The sequence below is a fragment of the Mchenga conophoros genome, linkage group LG7, assembly GCF_057382185.1.
Source record: "Mchenga conophoros isolate Kocher_MC1m ecotype Shallow Benthic linkage group LG7, M_conophoros_male_GT1.1, whole genome shotgun sequence".
Taxonomy (NCBI): Eukaryota; Metazoa; Chordata; class Actinopteri; order Cichliformes; family Cichlidae; genus Mchenga; species Mchenga conophoros.
Genome location: NC_140532.1, coordinates 37,740,819 through 37,758,513, shown reverse-complemented (window position 1 = coordinate 37,758,513; position 17,695 = coordinate 37,740,819). Strand labels below are relative to the sequence as shown.

The 17,695-nt window shown below is 37.0% G+C and overlaps 2 protein-coding genes across 11 annotated transcripts in view; one reads left to right on the top strand and one right to left on the bottom strand.

Annotated features, from left to right (window-relative positions):
* The window catches only part of unc13bb (unc-13 homolog Bb (C. elegans)), a 65,168-nt gene extending 55,028 nt beyond the window's left edge, over nucleotides 1-10,140 (bottom strand). For all 10 annotated transcript variants that reach the window (XM_085279127.1, XM_085279135.1, XM_085279133.1 and 7 more), the window contains exons 1-2: nucleotides 9,861-10,140; nucleotides 1,937-1,966 (exon numbers count right to left, since the gene is read on the bottom strand). In XM_085279127.1, the coding sequence (XP_085135253.1) occupies nucleotides 1,937-1,966; nucleotides 9,861-9,882 (52 nt within the window). In that variant the 5' untranslated portion in view covers nucleotides 9,883-10,140. The remainder of the gene's footprint in view (nucleotides 1-1,936; nucleotides 1,967-9,860) is intronic.
* Nucleotides 10,141-11,439: 1,299 nt separating this feature from the next.
* stoml2 (stomatin (EPB72)-like 2) lies at nucleotides 11,440-17,521 on the top strand. Its single transcript, XM_085279126.1, has 11 exons — nucleotides 11,440-11,516; nucleotides 11,611-11,654; nucleotides 12,128-12,280; nucleotides 14,636-14,735; nucleotides 14,853-14,911; nucleotides 15,003-15,104; nucleotides 15,191-15,325; nucleotides 15,698-15,842; nucleotides 15,952-16,031; nucleotides 16,113-16,241; nucleotides 16,352-17,521. Exons 2-11 carry the CDS (start codon nucleotides 11,613-11,615, stop codon nucleotides 16,475-16,477), a joined length of 1,071 nt encoding a protein of 356 aa, XP_085135252.1. The 5' UTR covers nucleotides 11,440-11,516; nucleotides 11,611-11,612; the 3' UTR covers nucleotides 16,478-17,521.
* The last annotated feature ends 174 nt before the right edge of the window (nucleotides 17,522-17,695 follow it).

The window sequence follows — 17,695 nt, the reverse complement described above, 5'->3', positions numbered from 1 at the left end:
GAAGTTATTTTGGCATCAAATGAGTAAAATATCAATGGCAAACTCAAAGCTAAGTTGACTTTATATTAGTGCTCCTCTCTGCTCTTGCCAGAAATGTCACAGGGCGTAAAGGTAGACAAGAGCCTGAACACCAGAGGGTAGGGCTGCTCGATTATGGCAAAAATGATAATCACGATTATTTTCACTGAAATTGAGATCTCGATTATTTGACGATATTTATTTAACCCTTTAAGACCTACCATAGAACTAAGTCCGCCAGAGCTTATATTATTTTTTTACATGTTGTAGTGCCATTTGTGGGAGCATTTCAAGTTGCTATACAACTGATATGGCCCATATTTTAATAATATGTATGCATTAAGTCCATAGTAACTACTTTAATTGCAAAAAAGTGCAATAAACTACAAAAAAATTGAAAATAGTTTTTGTTTTGTTTTTTACATATATTTCTACTTGGAGAAATTTAAGAGGTTTATCCCTTAAAACTTTAAATACAAAAAAGTTGCAAAAAATAGTTTACAACAACAGGAAATTTATTTTGAGTGTCTTCATAGTTTTATTTTTGAGATACACCAATTTTTATATACACTGCAGAAAAAACAAAAAAACAATCCTATGATGCAAATTTGCAAAGAAAACAGCAGGTGCATCAAAATAAACTATTTCCAGCAGTGCAATTTGAGTTCTAAGCATCTCAGAAACTATTCAGAAAAGTCAAACATGACCAGTATAGGTTTTTAAGGCCTACAAGTAAAAAACTACATTTCCGCGAAAATGACGTCACTTCCGGTTTCGGCCAGGAAATGGCGGACATGCGATAGTTCGCTGATGTCTGTTTCACTGTGGGAAGTGTTACTAACAGCTGATCGGATCGGCAAAGCATGTTTCTGGAATATTATGTTTTTGTTCCTGCAAGCGCTTTTTATGCAATTTTTGCAAAGCTATATGTGGAAGGAAACCGTGACCGAGGACAAGCTGATGGCATAAGATGTAAGTACAACTCCTCCGGTTTCATATACAAAACAAATTATTGCGCTAGCTTACACGGTTCAGGTTCTACAGGGATTTAAAAATCGTTACACAAAACGGAGCGTGCTGCTCTGACCGGATTTAAAGGGTTAACAATGACTTTAAAAAATAATATAAAATAGTGTGCAACACCACTGAAGTTTTTTTTAACCTCTCTTTTCAACCAACGGCAGTCACTCTCCTCTCCAAATAACTTCTGCTTAGCTTTCCGAGCTTCCCTCGGGTCCTCTTAATCAGCGGTCTCCAACCTTTTTTGCGCCACGGACCAGTTTATGCCCGACAATACTTTTTACGGACCGGCCTTTAAGGTGTCGCGGATAAATGAGGGAGGGGCTAATAATCGGCTCAGTCATTTTTAATGATCGTTGAAAGCCCAGATCGTAATCGTGATTAAAATTCGATTAATTGAGCAGCCCTACCAGAGGGATTTGCCTAGTTGGAGAGTCTGGGGATTTGGACACTGATCTATGTCCACCTGCATGGCATGACACTGAAAGACCCAGGATTGCGTAACACAAAATCAACCCTAGCGCCTGTAGTGACTTGCCAGAATTTAAGAGATTAACCTATATAAGACAATTAGTACACATGGCATATTTTTAACAAAGTCTACACAAAGCAACCTCACAGAAGTAGTGGTGGTTTGATCAAAATGTGTAGAATTCTGGACATCCTCATTGGGTAACTGGATAACTGAGTTAATTTACAGTTCAACATGGATGAGAGTTCAGACATTCTTGTTTTTACAAACAAACAAACAAACAAACACCAATAAACATAATCAAAAATCCCACAAGTTTCACAGCATACAAATCTCTCACCAGCTGTGAACAATGAACATTAGTAAAATGTAAGGTAAAATGGCCTGAGAATGGGAATAAAGTTTGTGAATAAAGAAAGTTCTTACCTGGTGGTCCCTGGAGTTTGGCTTTCTTCACTGCACAGCGCACAGAAACACACAGACACACACACAAAAACAAAGATTAGCTCAATTACATAAATTTAATTTGCACTAGCTTAAGAATAAACATCGTACTATAATACGTAACTAAAACTGACACATAGGTAAATCTTAGGCCCCTGAGGGGTCTCACCTACCAAAGACCTAAAATGAACCCTTTCCAGTGTTTATGTACCTAAAACACAGTTTTAAAGCACAGTGTAAATAGAATTTTAAATTATTTAAATAAATTATTTCAAACTTATTGTTTTTAATGAATACATCTGACATTTGATTAACATCCACAAAACTTCCAATATGTAAATTATGTACTGTAGCAAAGCGATATACTACTCCAATGTAAGTCAAATGATGGTAATACAATGTTGAATCAAAAGAGTTTGGTTTTTTAAAATTATTTTTAAAAGACAAGTCTAAAATACAAACACAGAATAACGACGCTACAAGTAACGGCGTTACTTTTTTCAGTAACGAGTAATCTAACTAATTACTATTCCTATCGTTACAACGCCGTTACCATTACTAACAAGAAAATGCGGCGTGGTCGCGTTACTATTTTTCAACATTCAGACGGTTGAACCTGTCTTCGGTTTACCGCATCTTATATCAGTTGCACTGAAGTAGCTGTAAGTGATCTGGGCCCTACAGCTTGAGGCAGCTGCGCGCGCACCCGCGGATGGCAATCACTTTCTGGCAGTCGATCACTTTTTGGCAAAACACCTGGAGCTAAGGCGGCAAAACAATCGCATGAGTGCTGCTGTTTCACTGAGGAAGAGTAAAGTAGTCGTGGTAAGCCAATCACATGACCACTTCAAGATGACAAAGCAACAAGGTGATATATACCAGTTTTTAAATTGTGTTGATAGGCCGCGTAAAACAAGAGTCATGATAAACAATATATACGCGTGTTTCAGGTATCAGGCTGTGATGTTCTCCTTTATAGTGGACAGAAATTATTTTTTGGGAGTGGCACAAATAATTTGTGTGGCATCTACTTTAATGCGGAACAGCTGATTGTAATGTAAATAGTTTGAAATGGTTATTTTAAAAAAGGTAAATGGCTGCAAATAACTTTGTTGTTTGCAAAACTTGTGCATATGATTTTAAAATTGACAATTTATATTTGCATTTAAAGTTATGAAATATGATTCAATAAACATGTTTGTGGTTGTTACAGTAAAAAATTTATTTTTCTCTACTCGGATTTTATGTTTTTTGTCTGATTTTAGATCAATTGTGTTAATACAATATGTCAGAATGAAAACATAACTGTAAATTCAGACACATGAGATTGTGCTGAAAAGAATGATACCAAACAAGGCAGTAAATAGTTTTTAAAGGCGAAATGGAGAGGTAAAATCAAAAGTAGCAAAAAATGGCCAAGTAACGCAATAGTTACTTTTCAAGTAATTAATTACTTTTAGAGTCTTGTAACTCAGTTACATTTTTGAAGAAGTAACTAGTAACTATAATTAATCACTTATTCAAAGTAACTTGCCCAACACTGCAAGTAAGTCATAAGTTGGTGCAACGTGCAACAAATGAAGACTACAAACACATCATCTTGTTTTAGGAACTCTTGTGCAGTTTGATCAAAACAGAAGAACTATGTGAAGAAATCAACTTTACACTATTTATATTTTTCAGCTTCATTCAAATTATTGTGTCATAGTTAATAGTTTTGCTAAGTTCATAACTGATAAACCGGATGCATAACAGTTCAGTTATAGTAAAATATATTTGTAAAAACCTTATCGTTTTAGTTAGAACGCTTCAAAGTTAAATCAATGAAAAATGGGATACTAAAGACTGGCACCTCTGTTTTATTAGCAGTGACAAATACATTTTTATTGGATTGCAACTTTTACATAATCATGAAGCATAAGCCTTGACAGCTGCATCACAAATCTTAACAGCTGGTGAACAAACAAAAAAAACAAAACAAAGGAAAAATGGGACTCAGGCAGATGGGTATTAAGATACAAAATAAACCAAAAATGTCTGATAACAGCAGCCATTTCCAAAAACCTCCAGACATTACTTATGGTGAAGAACCACATGCTGCTCGATTTTGGTTCATAAGTCGACCTGCCGTCTTTAGCCCCTCAATGCATCTTTACAATAATGTTTATGGGATTGTGAAGCGATTTGAAGAGGATTAGTTGTGATTGCAGTGGCAGGGTTATGTGTGCAGGCATATAACCTACTAAACCTCTAAGGGCTGAGCTGCCAGATGTCCAGAATGGGATGATGGAGGCACAAATAACGCTTTCATATTTTCATGTACCATCCCTTGTTTTTTTCTGTGCACATTAAAACAATAGTATAAAGTTTTCGGGTCTTCTAATAATTGATCATTCTTAATTACTCTTAATTACAGAGAACCATATGCATATAAATACAGCAAAGTAATATTTGCATATTAGAAAACTAATAGTGAAGTAACGATTAGAATGAATAAAAATGCAGGTTGAAGTGGAATGCACCAAACCTAACACATGCAGCCACAAATGTAAACTGAAAGACTTAAAATCAAAGACACAGAGTTAACCGAATTTACTTCTAGGATAACAATGGAAAGCAAAAAAAAGAAAAAGAAAAAAAAAGACCACTGGTCCTCCCCCAGTGTTTCCTGTCTTTTACATAACTCATTGTGGAACAGTGGAAATCTTCAGTGAAGCTAGCAGTATGATTCTTTTTTCCACTGAGTCAAATGAGCTGGCTGTGGCCTTCTTTTCTCATTTGCATCACTTAATTTTAACTGTGGACCAAAGAGCAGGAGGTCATTAAACCAGAGAGAGGGGGATTGCAGTGGAAACTGATCCTTATCGTTTTCTGTCCATGCTTAATTTGATGGGTGTAGTTGATCTTTATCTACTGTTCTTCAAAACCTACTGGTTTCTTTTCTTTTTTGGTTAATTTTACTTGCTTGTGATCATACTTTGTTTCAAATATATTAATGCAGTCGCATGTCTCAATAAAAGTAGATCCCCCACCCCAGTACTATCCAGTATCATTTCTCTTTAGCAAAGTAAAGCGCTTTCCCCCAGCAGTTTACAAATTTGACATGATGACACAAAACACTACCTCATAAATTGAAACTAACACCAGCTGCACTATTGCAGATGGTACATGTGCAACACAGTTTCACAACACTTCACGAAATAGTCACCTCTAAGTTGTTCTCTATTTTATTGATTAACATTTATGGACACAAATTGTAATGTTTATTTTTGTTCCTGAAAACTAATTTTTCAGCATTATTTTGGGTCACTCAACACAACTTCTCATCAATCATCTCTTATGTAGTGATTCCTGTCCATGGAGATGAAAACAATACCACAATAAGAGTCTGCATTTGAAGGTCAGAGGTTGTTGGTAGAGCAAATCATCTTGAGATTTGTGTTCAGTTTATACAAGCCATAGATTGTCACACAACATTTGTATTCTTTTAATGATGTTATTAATAAAAAAACAAAACGCAGTGCTTGGTTAAGTTTAGACATTTGCAGTGACTTGGTTGGGGTTAGACATTACAAAGAACATATTTTTTAAGTAAGGGAACATAAAACTGGGTTACCGTTTAAAAAAAAGATCATGGTTTGGGATACAGTGGTTGCCACTTCTTTTAAAGCTTTGTTGCCTTGGTCGCCATGGTGATACCTCCCCTTTTAAATGGACATAATATGTGCTTATAGTATGAAAAATGTTTCCTCAAACAGCAGACCTTTGAGGTACTTTAACCTGCAAAAGCATGACAATTTGTGTCCATGACCACTGACATGTTAGATTTCACAGCTGGTGTGATAACATCATAAGATGGTGTCTAGTGTATTGCTCACAGTTTTAATAGCTGAATTTTATTTAACCATTTTGCTTTCCGAACATCTATAATGTGACTAAAAATCACAAAATCCTGCAGCTTTCTGAGAAACCAAACAAACTGTATACTGTTAGCGATTTGTAGCAATCTGTGTTATCCAGATGATAATTTAAAAGAAAAACAAAAAAACGACTTCATAGATAGAGATTTTCTAAAAATGTGTGCTAATTCTGAAGTTGCAGCTCATGATGTTCATAAGCCAAATAATGACTTTAACCCCCTGCAAACAGTATCTATACTTTATTTCTTCTGTATAAACACGAATGAACAGCAAATAATATCAGTGTTCAGAAATTATTTTTAGCTATTTTTTAATTGGGGGTTGGACATTTAAATTCAGTTCAGTTAATCTGTTTCTTAAAGCACTGCAGGATTTAGTCAACTTCACTTGCTACATACACAGACTGCTCTACAATCCATAGAGGGGTGAGGAAAAGAGGAAAATGTTGATGTACCAAATAACAGGACATGCAGGCAGGCACAAACCAGGAAAGTAGGAACAGGAAATGACACCAGAGTCAAAGCAGTGGCGTACTTCCGCTTTGTGTCGACTGTTGGATCTGATCACTTGGAGCTGGTAATAAGAGGAGAGAGAGCAACAGATGGCAAGGGGATTACTCCCACAATCTCTAAGCTCTCTCTCTCTCACTCTGTCTTTCTCTCATAATTCCTCTACTCGGATGGTTACTATACTCAACCCCTTAGATTCCAGTTCAGTCACTTTTATCTCTCCATTGCATCCTTTATATAATTATTATCTCAGCATAAGTCCTCAGCAACTGACTCGGCTGTAGACAAATATGAGCCAAGCAGACTTGGCTCATATTTGAAAATGTGTATGCTTTTTCAGAAAATGTGTATTCCTCAACCAGTTGCAAGCTGTGGCTGAAGGTTCCTGGCAAAATTGGTCACAAAGACTATGCTGTACCAGAGGCCTCCTTTTGGCTGCTTTGGTTGCCATCAGATTGCCACGGTTGCCCATAGTTTGCACTGAAGACATAAACTTGTCTGCAAACTCTTGTTAAGCTGTAGTAAAACTTGAAAGAGTCAAACACAAACTAAAAACCGGGACATTTTGCCTTCAAAGCAAAAACTGTATACACATTTGTAACTAGCGAATAGTATTTATCTATTGGTTACTGTCCAGTCTTTAAGCCTGCATGAACAGGGATTTGGCAATCAATTTTACTGTGACTTCGAAACGAAGAAAATCTTATTAACCACAAATATCATGTAACTAAATCAATCAGCAATGTCAATGTCATACACAATATCTGTGCACCTCCAGTCCTCCAGCATCGTGTCATCCACGTGAACCATGTGTCAACTCAGCCTTGACCTGATGCACAGTAAGAGTTTCCCCCACATGTTCACTCGTAAGGGCAACCACTTATCTATTGTATAAAGACATTGCCATGGTGATGAAACATCTCAACTAGCAATAAATAGGCAACACTGTCAAGCTGTGCTATCAAACGATGACTCACAACATTAGTTAATCACAAAGCTTCTGCCCAAGCACCCTTTAAGCTAATCTACTCTACTTCTTCCTCTTCCTCTAACCTTTCCTGTAATCTATTGGCTGCAGCTCCTACTAGCTTTAATTTCACTAATCAATAGAAGAACAGTCTTTCCAGAGGTTTTGCAGAGGCACTGAGATTAACTTTTTCAAGCAAGTGAGATCAAATGCTTCTTTTTGAACCATTCCTTGTGTTTCTCAGAATGGTGCACAGGTGTCCCAATACCTCCTGAGTCTAACTATATTCACAATTTATTTATTTATTTATTTTTACCAGAAAGTACATTGGTACTTAAACAGATTTATATTTGATGTACATATAACCAACACTTGTAACACAGATGTGTCTGGGCATGCATAGGTTCATGCACACAAGTTCCAGATAACAAGAATTTGTGGACTAAATGGAAAAAAAGAAAGAAAATGTGCCTTTTAATGTAAACACAGTCATTGGCTTTTTGCCATTACTTGGAAGCTAATCAGTACACTATCAGGAATACACACTAGAGCAGGGTGATATGACCAAAAATATTTATCACGATATACATTTGAAAATTTGTGATAACGATATAACTGACGATATAATTGACACTAGACAAAATACTTTACAACTCCACAACTTTATTCGTGCAAAAAAAAAAAAAATCAATGTATTTTCACTTAAACAAGCAGCTGTTTTTTATGTGCATTAAAGTTATATAAAAATTTAACAGTGCAAATGCAAAATCCTTGCTGACAATTTAACCAAAAGGCATTTCCAGTGGAAATTGGCCAACATATCCTCAGCATAACCATGTATAATATCCACAAAACTTAAAAAGAGGTTATACACATAATACGGTAATATTATGTTGAAGCACAGTACGTATCACTCCGCGAGGCGCCTGCCTACGATAGCCGTAATGCTCCGACAATCCATCAAGCGGTGTGGGTTCGTAGCTTAGCAAAGTCGTACTAAAACATTTGACAGATTTTCAAGCGCCGTGTACGACATAAAATTGTTTCGAGGTCAGTAAACACAACCAGAATTCATACATAAGGCACACGGGATTATAAGGGGCACTGTCGATTTTCAGAAAAATCAAAGGATTGATTTTAAGTGTTCCGTATTTTCCAAACCACACGGCAATAACGACGGCCGCTAGCATGCTCTACTAAAAATAGTGCTTTGTTGTGTATCTGACGGACAAAAGCCAAACCAGTTCCACACCACTGAAGTTGCAGCATTTTTACAAACCAATTCTGGTTCATCAGTTTCATTTAACGATCCACTTTCGCCCTTCTCATTCTGCGTCGCCGCCATGCTTTTTCCGCCATGTGCGTATGAAAACAAAGGCACTGCGCATGCGTGTTTTACTCATATTCTATCGCGATATTTCATTTTCTTATCGTTGCCCGACATTATACCGGTATTACCGTGAACGGTATGATATGGCCCAGCCCTAATATACACTCAGAGAAACAATATAGTAAAGCCTATTTGTTTTCAGGTAAAACATGTTCAAAGACTGAATTACAAAGAAGAAAAAGACTTTTATTCCAATTTCTTATCAGTGGGGATTATTAATGCTCCATTACTTCTATAGCAGATGCCAAAACTTTTAAACTCTCCCATGAAGGATTCTGTGCTAATGAGCAGTCAGTAAGAGTAACATAGAGTAATATAGATTAATTTCTGAGAGACTAAATTTTGTGGAGACGAAAAAAAAAATCAAGTAGTTTGGTGAGGATGGCTGTGTTATTGCAGATAGGCATGCTTGTGTAGTTTGGGGGGGGGGGGGGGGGCAGTTATCTCTGTTTGGGGTAGTTTTTTCTTCTTCTTCTTCTTTTTTAATCGAGCTCTTAGCAGCAGTGGAGCAAATAGTTGGGTGTCAGGCTTCTTGTTGCTGAATGGGATATTGCATGATGTGCTCTTCTGCTGTAAAAGCCTCTAAAGCAGGATTCTCCACCATCACTCCAGCCGATTCGCTGTAGTCTTCTGGTAGACGGCACGCTAACATGGAATGAACACTAACCTTGTTATCAACCTTCTTCTGACAAGACGGATTCCTTGATAGCAAACACGGTTTCTTTTTCCCCCAGCATTGGTCCCTGAATCAGGCTTTCAATGTAGAGGCCTACGAAACTAATGCTGGGAGATGATATTAAGACGAGACACTAAAAGTTCGATTATAAAATCCTCAGTTGTCACTGAGGACCCCAAGGATTTATTTTCAACATAAATGATAAATACATACCTCTGTTGAGTTTTTAAAGATAAAAATTATAAAGTCTTGGTTTTTAAAAACGTAAAATCACGTCAGGATAAAGGTACTTTTTTTCCAGATACTACCCAAGGAGGAACGCCTACTGTTAGAAAACCAGTTTTGTAAGCTGTTACTGGAATTATCACTATGACTTCAGCAAACTCATCAAACAAACAAAGACAAAATCGCTTATGAAGTACAAATAAAGATAAAAGCTCCTACCTCTGACGCACAGTAACGACATGACCGACCGCTTCCAGCGACAATCCAGTAGTTTCACACAGTTTACAGAGCGACCTCTCAGCGGAGATTTACTCCGTGAGGTAACATTATAACAGTCACTAAACAGATTTTTTTTTTAAAAAATTGCTGATAAATTCCTCTTTGATGTTTACAGGTGGGTTTCCGGTCCCGGACCTGGGCAGAGAGCAGCTGCCCCTCTCTGCTGCCACGCCATTATTAAAACTCTCATCACAGGTTTCCAGACTGAAGGATAGACCGAGAGCAAAGAGACAGGAGAGGGGGAGGAGGCGGGGTCGGGACACCTGTTACAGGCATCTGAGGCAACCAATCAGGATGCCAAAGCGCTGAGCCTTATGTAGACATTTGTCCAATCGCCGGGAGGGACAGGTTGGCGGAAGACACAGGTAACGCGCACAGATTCAAGTAAACATCCAGAACTTTGTATTTCACCATAGACAATATAAAACGATTCTTAGTAGAAAGATTCATTTAAGGTACTCAAAGTGACCTAGCTTTTTGGTTCTTTGTTTGTTAAATATTCAAAAAAATGTTTTGTAATTAAGCTGTGTTTGCTCTGGGCATGTCACACACATAAAAAAGTAAACTGTGGGGAGATATCTGTAGATTTCTAAATTTTAGGTTTCGTAGGGATCAGTAAAATAAGCTATATGAAAAATGTATTCTTTAACGAATCTCATGAATTTCAAGTTCTTCCATAAATACAAAATTTAAGTAAAACTACATTTCAATGCTTTCAAACTGTACAATATTTTTTTTAAATAAATTGTGCCACAATGGTGAATTTGCTATATTTTTATGGAGTTTCTCTGTCTTTTTTTAAACACATAACATGAGTCTTTGTGTTTGTTTTTAGCAAAACAATCCTTTCTGAGCACTGATAATTCACAATTTTAGATTGACTTTGAGCTTGGTTTTATTTGATCTATTTAATAAATCCTTACATTAGCATTTTCCATTTCCATTTACCAAATTAAATAAATATTTACTTTAAAAAATGAAATAAAAAGAAAAGGTTCATACAGAATGCCCCCACAGTGTGTTTAACTGCTATCACATACACCAAATGACCCCAAAAGACAACATTGAGTTGAGTGAGCAAAAAGGAAACAAATAGCACCACCTTATGAATTGTGTCAGCCATTACACCAGAACGAGTGCATTTATTAACGAAAAACAAAACAAAACAAAAAAATTAGTAGTAGTAGTCGAAATATTACTCAACTATTAGTTGCCAGTAGTAATATTTTTTATTAACTAATAAGATTCAGTAGACTTATATATTATATTTCATAATAGATTATCAGTCTTCCACAATGAAAGGTGCTTAAAGAGAACAGTGGCAATAAAAGTAACCTTTAAAACGTGAAATAGTTACAGACATACTGCAAAAAGAATATACTAGTTTATGTGAAAGACAAAAGTTATAGGGCACTATAATAGTCATACAGTGAACATTTGTATTAAAGTCACTTATTTCGTCCTATATTTTTATATCTTTTTAAATGTATTATTATTAATGTATCTATTAGCGGAACCACTGTATGACTTTTTGTTTCCCGCGCTGGGGGAGTTTTTCAGCGTTGCACCACTGATGTAACTTTCATTTCCTGATCGGTAAGGGTCACTCGCGTGACTGTGTAGTCTCAACAGAGTGTAGTTTACCAAACCTAATCTTCTAATTTTAAACAGTCCTTTTGCAATCTTTCAGCGATGTTACGGACGCTGTGTCGGACCGGCGGCCTCATTTTGCAGGTAACTGAAACTGTCACTGTGTGCCTCCTTCGGCTTAACATCTCGTGCACCGGTTCTTTTCTGTGGCTGGTGAAATAGGTGTCATTCATCAGCGTGAGCCCGTGCGTTTAATAATCCCGATAGCACTGTATTTTTAGCGGAACACCTGCGGACATAATGATTATTTCTAGATGAAAATGAACTATTGGTTAGCTGGTATGGCCAGAGAAAGACTTTGTTATGGTCGATTAATATGGTCACATACTGTATACACTCAAATGGGTATTTACCAATGACCTCGTTCATATATATAATATGTAGAATGTGACCAAATAAGTCTAACCAAAAACTTAAAATTGAAACATAAAACAAGAATATTAACATTGATGTTTATTCAGCAACCTTAAGCTCTACAAGCTAAGATAGTCTTATGAGTCTTGGCTCAAATTCATGCAGTAATGCCACCTGTTTACATTTTAATGAATCCTCTGTAGCAGACCCAGCGGACCGTGCCGAGGTTGTGCGTTAACCCAGTTCAGCAGCGATGGGCGTCCAGCCTGCCCATGAACACCGTGGTGCTGTTTGTGCCCCAGCAGGAGGCTTGGGTGGTGGAGAGGATGGGTCGCTTCCATCGGATCTTGGAGCCGGTAAACTTTGTTGCATTTAATAGATCCCCAAAAAACAAAAAGCACAACAAATAGATGGTGTTCTTCCCCAAACAACATGGGTTCGATCCCCAGTTTGACCATGAACTTCATAAATTTTCATTTTGGTCAAATCAAATCATATTGCATAGAACTAAACTGCATTACAGTTACATATCCTAGCTTTCCAACTTACCACAATTACAAATACAGATCAAATACAGTTGTGATCAGAGGTCTTGTCAACACAAAGTTATTTATTTGGAGCACAGTTCTGTAAGAAAGATAAGTTACTGAAAAAGTGCTTGTGCTTAAAGTGCTTCACTGAGCTGAAATGTAAACGTAAAACATCTCAAGATTTAATCAATAAAAAGAAACTCTAAATGAAAAGGACCTCAAAGTGTCTCAAAGGCTTGATATCTTATGGACTATCCTCCATTGCAGTCACATTCCCCCTCAGATGGCCAGCTCCTGTAATTTGGCCTTTTTTTTCCCCCAGTGTGTCTGGGATGACACCTATAAACTGGGCGCACGCGACATCATTACTGTATGTGGGTTTATGTTCAAGCTATTTTTCTTGTGAAGAATTATTTTGGACTTGAACTTGGTGGACGGAGCTTCTTCTTTGGGAATATCATAGGCAATGTTGCAAGCAACTTTTCTTTGCAGATGCTCACGATGCCGCTCTGGGCAATGCCCCATGTCGCCCGTATCAAAAACCGCCACTGCACCACAGTAAATGTAGTGCATCATGTTGTCAGCTTTACTGTATCTTAGCCAAAGAAACTGGTCAAGCCACTGTCTTCGAAATGTATATACTTTACCCCTTTTACTTTCAGTTGGCTATGGCTCGGAGTGGATCGTATGTGATTTATTATTTGATGCAGTCTCCAAACCATTGTTAAACATAATCTGCCGTTTACTTCCGGCCTACCCGACCTTCTGAGGACCCGGCCTTCGCGGTCCTCAGGAGGATGCAGCCCATGAATTTGGACACGACTAATGTGTGTCTGTTGTTGACCACACAAAGACTTTTTTTTTTTTTTTTTTTTAAATACTTGAACAGCTGGTCGTAACGATGCATCCTAATATATATATATATATATATATATATATATATATATATTTTAGTCGCACCATTGATAAATGAGCCAAATAGGCTGCACTCTAGAGCCCTGGGTTACATAATGATGTAAAAAAAAAAAAAAACAAGATTTAGGTGCATGAGTTTGGATTTATGGTCAAATGTTTATACAGACTCAAAAATATACACAAAGGCCCACTGATATTTGCTTATCAAGTTGCACCTTGACCAGACAATTTGGATCATATTTTGATCGTATGCCATCATCACACTTGTGGCATATTTTCTTACTTTTTTTTGGTAATTGATTAATCTTCCTACTGTTTCACTTGTTGTTTGGCAGCATGATGCAATGCCAAGACCTAAGTAACTGTGTTTCATTCATAACATGTCAAATTGTTGAATGACAATAAAACTGAGTCTGATATTTGACCACTCTGCTTGGAAGTGTTGGGAGAGTTAATTTAAACTGGCTGGTTTCCTGACATGGACTCAGCTTTTGTGCTTCATTCATAAATTTTCAATAGGATTAAGATTGGGGGTATATAAAAGCTGCTCCAGAAATGTAATGTCAATGTGTTTTATCCATTCCATAACCAGATTTGATGTGTTTTTCATTGTCTCTAGAGCCCTGTAAGACATCTGACTATCTTGTATTTTTGTACACTTGTTTGATGATCTTAGATTCTGCAGCTGTTTAGAAATGGCTTCAAGTTATCTTTCTAACTTGTGTAAATGTACAATTCTCCTTAGATCTTCACTGATTTCCTTGAACTTTCACATTGGTCTGAGTATTGGTCACTTCAGTGAGTGCTGTCAAACAGATAATTTTAATGCTGACAAATGGAAACTACCAGTTGTAGTCAGTCATGATGGCAGCCTTTGCCTTGTCAAGTTAAAACACATTGTAGAACCTTCAGCACCACTTATGAACACAATTAAGTGAGTGTATGTTTATATTTGAGCCCGTATGTATACATGCAATCCAACTTGAATTCACACTTGGTCACCCAATTGTCATTTGTTTAAAGTAATTAAAGATGTATGCTGTACAACCATTCCACTTCAAAGAAATCATTAAAAGGCCAAATATTACCATGTCATTCATACCATGGAAATTTTAGTGTATTTTATTTTGATAGACTACTAAAGAAACTTGCCTTTAAGCAACAATACTATAACTCATTTTGCTTTATTATTGGACTATGTCATTAAAATTCCAAACATTATTCACTGCTGGCACACCCTAACATTTTCCCTTTTGCTATCTATAGGGTTTGAACTTCCTCATACCCATACTTGACAGAATTCGCTATGTTCAAAGTCTCAAAGAAATTGTGATTGATGTCCCAGAGCAGTCTGCAGTATCCCTAGGTAAGTAAGACATTGTTTATTTCTCATTATTCACAGGAGGACGAGCAGGCTTTTTTTTTTTTTTTAAACAGAATTGATTGTTTTCTCCATATTGTTATATTTTCTTTGAACTTGCAGATAATGTAACACTGCAGATTGATGGCGTGCTTTACTTAAGGATACTAGACCCTTTTAAGGTATGCTGGCAACAATTAGAACAGATCCAAATATCTTCTTGCTTATTTTTTTTTTTTTTTAAATTCACTTTATACTTTTGTTTGTTCACAGGCCAGCTACGGTGTTGAGGATCCAGAGTATGCTGTCACACAGCTGGCACAGACCACCATGCGTTCAGAACTGGGCAAACTCACATTGGACAAAGTGTTCCGAGTAAAGACAAACTGCTGTTTCATCTCATATTTTTTCTCTGTTCATGAAGGAACAAGTTGTATTTTATCTTTGCATTTGTTTTTAAGGAAAGGGAGTCTCTGAATTCCAACATCGTCCATTCCATCAACCAAGCTTCAGACGAGTGGGGAATCCGTTGCCTTCGTTACGAAATCAAAGATATACACGTTCCACCTCGTGTCAAAGAGTCCATGCAGATGCAGGTGAGAGAAACAAAAGAGCTTTTTAAAGCATAATTTTTAGTTTTTAATTCACTGCACGATCTTATGGTACAAATGGGTATTACATGAAAGTACAGCTTAGCCATCATTCAAGTACAGTTTATAATCTTCAACAGAAAAGAGACCTTTTGTAGTCAAATAATTTTCTTATATTGTGTTGGTAAGTTTGGTTAAGTTTAAGAGGTTTTACACTGATTCTTAAAAACTAGAGTTCATAGTACCTTAAATAAATTATAGGTCTTTTCAGACAAGGTCAGAAACATTTTTTGCATATAGCAGTAGATATTTCAACTGTGGGAACAAGACTAAATCACTTAAATTTACTGAACAGGACACTTTATTCACCCCATGTAGGTGGAAGCTGAGCGTAAAAAGAGAGCCACAGTGCTGGAGTCTGAGGGGACAAGAGAAGCAGCCATTAATGTCGCTGAGGGTCGTAAACAAGCACAGATCTTAGCCTCGGAGGGTGAAAAAGCAGAACAGATCAATAAAGCGGCTGGTAAGTGCATTTAGTTGGTTTATCACTCCAGTTTCCACAAATTATCTCACATCTTTTTGCTTTTAGAGGCTAATATGCTCCCTGTTACCTACTACTCTGCTCCGTCCAGGTGAGGCTCAAGCAGTTCTAGCCAAAGCTGAGGCCAAAGCCAAGGCCATCCGTATGTTGTCAGATGCTTTGACAGAGCAGGTAAATGTTCTTTTCCATTTTCACAGTCTGACTTACAAAAGCTTTTCATTGGTTAATGCTTTTTTTTCCTCTTAAATTCAGAATGGAAATGCTGCCGCTTCGCTAAGTGTAGCTGAGCAGTACGTGTCTGCTTTCTCAAACCTCGCTAAAGAGTCAAACACCATCCTTCTGCCCTCTAACACTGGTGACATTAGTGGAATGGTTTCACAGGTATGTCTGCTATCCAATAGTCCCAACTATTGGATTTATATGTTAACAGCTTCTAAATTATTAAGTTTACATGCCCCTAATGATGCTTATCTTGTCTTCTTGCCACTCAGGCTATGACTATTTATAGCACGCTGGCAAAGCCAAGCATGAGGGTAACTCCAGAGGTTTTGGAGGAGAACCGTGAAGAGGCTGCGAACCCATCGGGATCACCTCAAGAAAAAGGAATTAATGAATGAACTCAAACTAATAAATGACACAGAACCAGAAGAAGCAGTTTATGTTGAAGGTCCACGGTTTGTTCTCACACAGACCTTAAAATGACAGGACAAAAGGGAAAAATTGCCAACTTTAAAACTCTTCCGAAGCCTTGTCCTGGAGCCTGGGGGAAAGTTACACCTTTTGTATGGGGAGTCGTAATCTTCACTGAGTGTGGTTTAATTAGTGTATGTTTGAGAAAGTAACACCAGCCTCCAGCCAAATACACAGATACCGGAGTCTATCCAGCTGACGTGGATGTCAGCACAGACACGGATGCAAAAATAAGTCTCCCCTGAGCAATTTTATATTTTAATATGTTGAGCCCTTTTGACCTCTCTACCTGAGGTTTTTGTAGATTATACCATCATGTTTTCTCACTTTGCAGCCTATTTTCCATGTTTTCCCAAATAGCTATATTCAGGTTCTCTGAGATTATTAATAATAATCAAAGCCAGCTCAGGTGAAAATATATACATAGGTATTATTTACAGAAATGGGTGACAATTCTCCCTCTTTGTGTTGATGGGACCACCGACTTTAAGTTGCTGCATGCAATGCCTGGCTGGATTCCTCACAATGTTTCTAAAAGTGTATTAATTTCACAGTTTACTACGTTTTTTGAAACATTACCCTATCGATAATAAAGCTATATCCCCATGAAAAGGTTACATTAGAATTTCCTTTAGAAAAAAAAAACCTACTTTTTGAAATGATTAAGAGAGAATTTTTTTTGTCAAAGTCTAGGTAATGTCCCGTGTCAGCTCGATGATCAAAATATTCCTCTCCTCCGAGTATTCGTATTCATATCTGATGTCTTACCGGATATATTTATTAAATTTCAAGATTCACTGCAAAGACTTGAAGTTTGTTTTGTTATTTCTGTTTTCTACAAAATAATGGAATATGAACTGGGCAACCGGGCATGTTAAGTCTGAGAAGATTTGAAAAGATGTGGTTAGATGAAATATTTGGACAAAAATGTTCAAAATATACAAACATGTTGAAAACTATCAAATGGCTATTAAAATAAAAACACACCCATGCTGATTTAACAAAGTCTGCAAAAATAAATACGTTTGCCTATCTTGTTACCTGCTAAAAAGATAGGCAAACATGAAAAGCGCAGTTGGTTTATTAGCCCTCTACCTTGCCTTACAGGCATAAACGTGTGTACATAAACTGTGGGCCAGTGACTT

Coding starts and splice junctions, on each gene's coding strand:
- stoml2 (XM_085279126.1), top strand. CDS start 11,613: ATGTTACGGACGCTGTGTCGGACCGGCGGCCTCATTTTGCAG. Junction 14,912..15,002: donor GGATACTAGACCCTTTTAAG/GTATGCTGGCAA, acceptor GTTTGTTCACAG/GCCAGCTACGGTGTTGAGGA. Junction 16,242..16,351: donor TTAGTGGAATGGTTTCACAG/GTATGTCTGCTA, acceptor CTTGCCACTCAG/GCTATGACTATTTATAGCAC.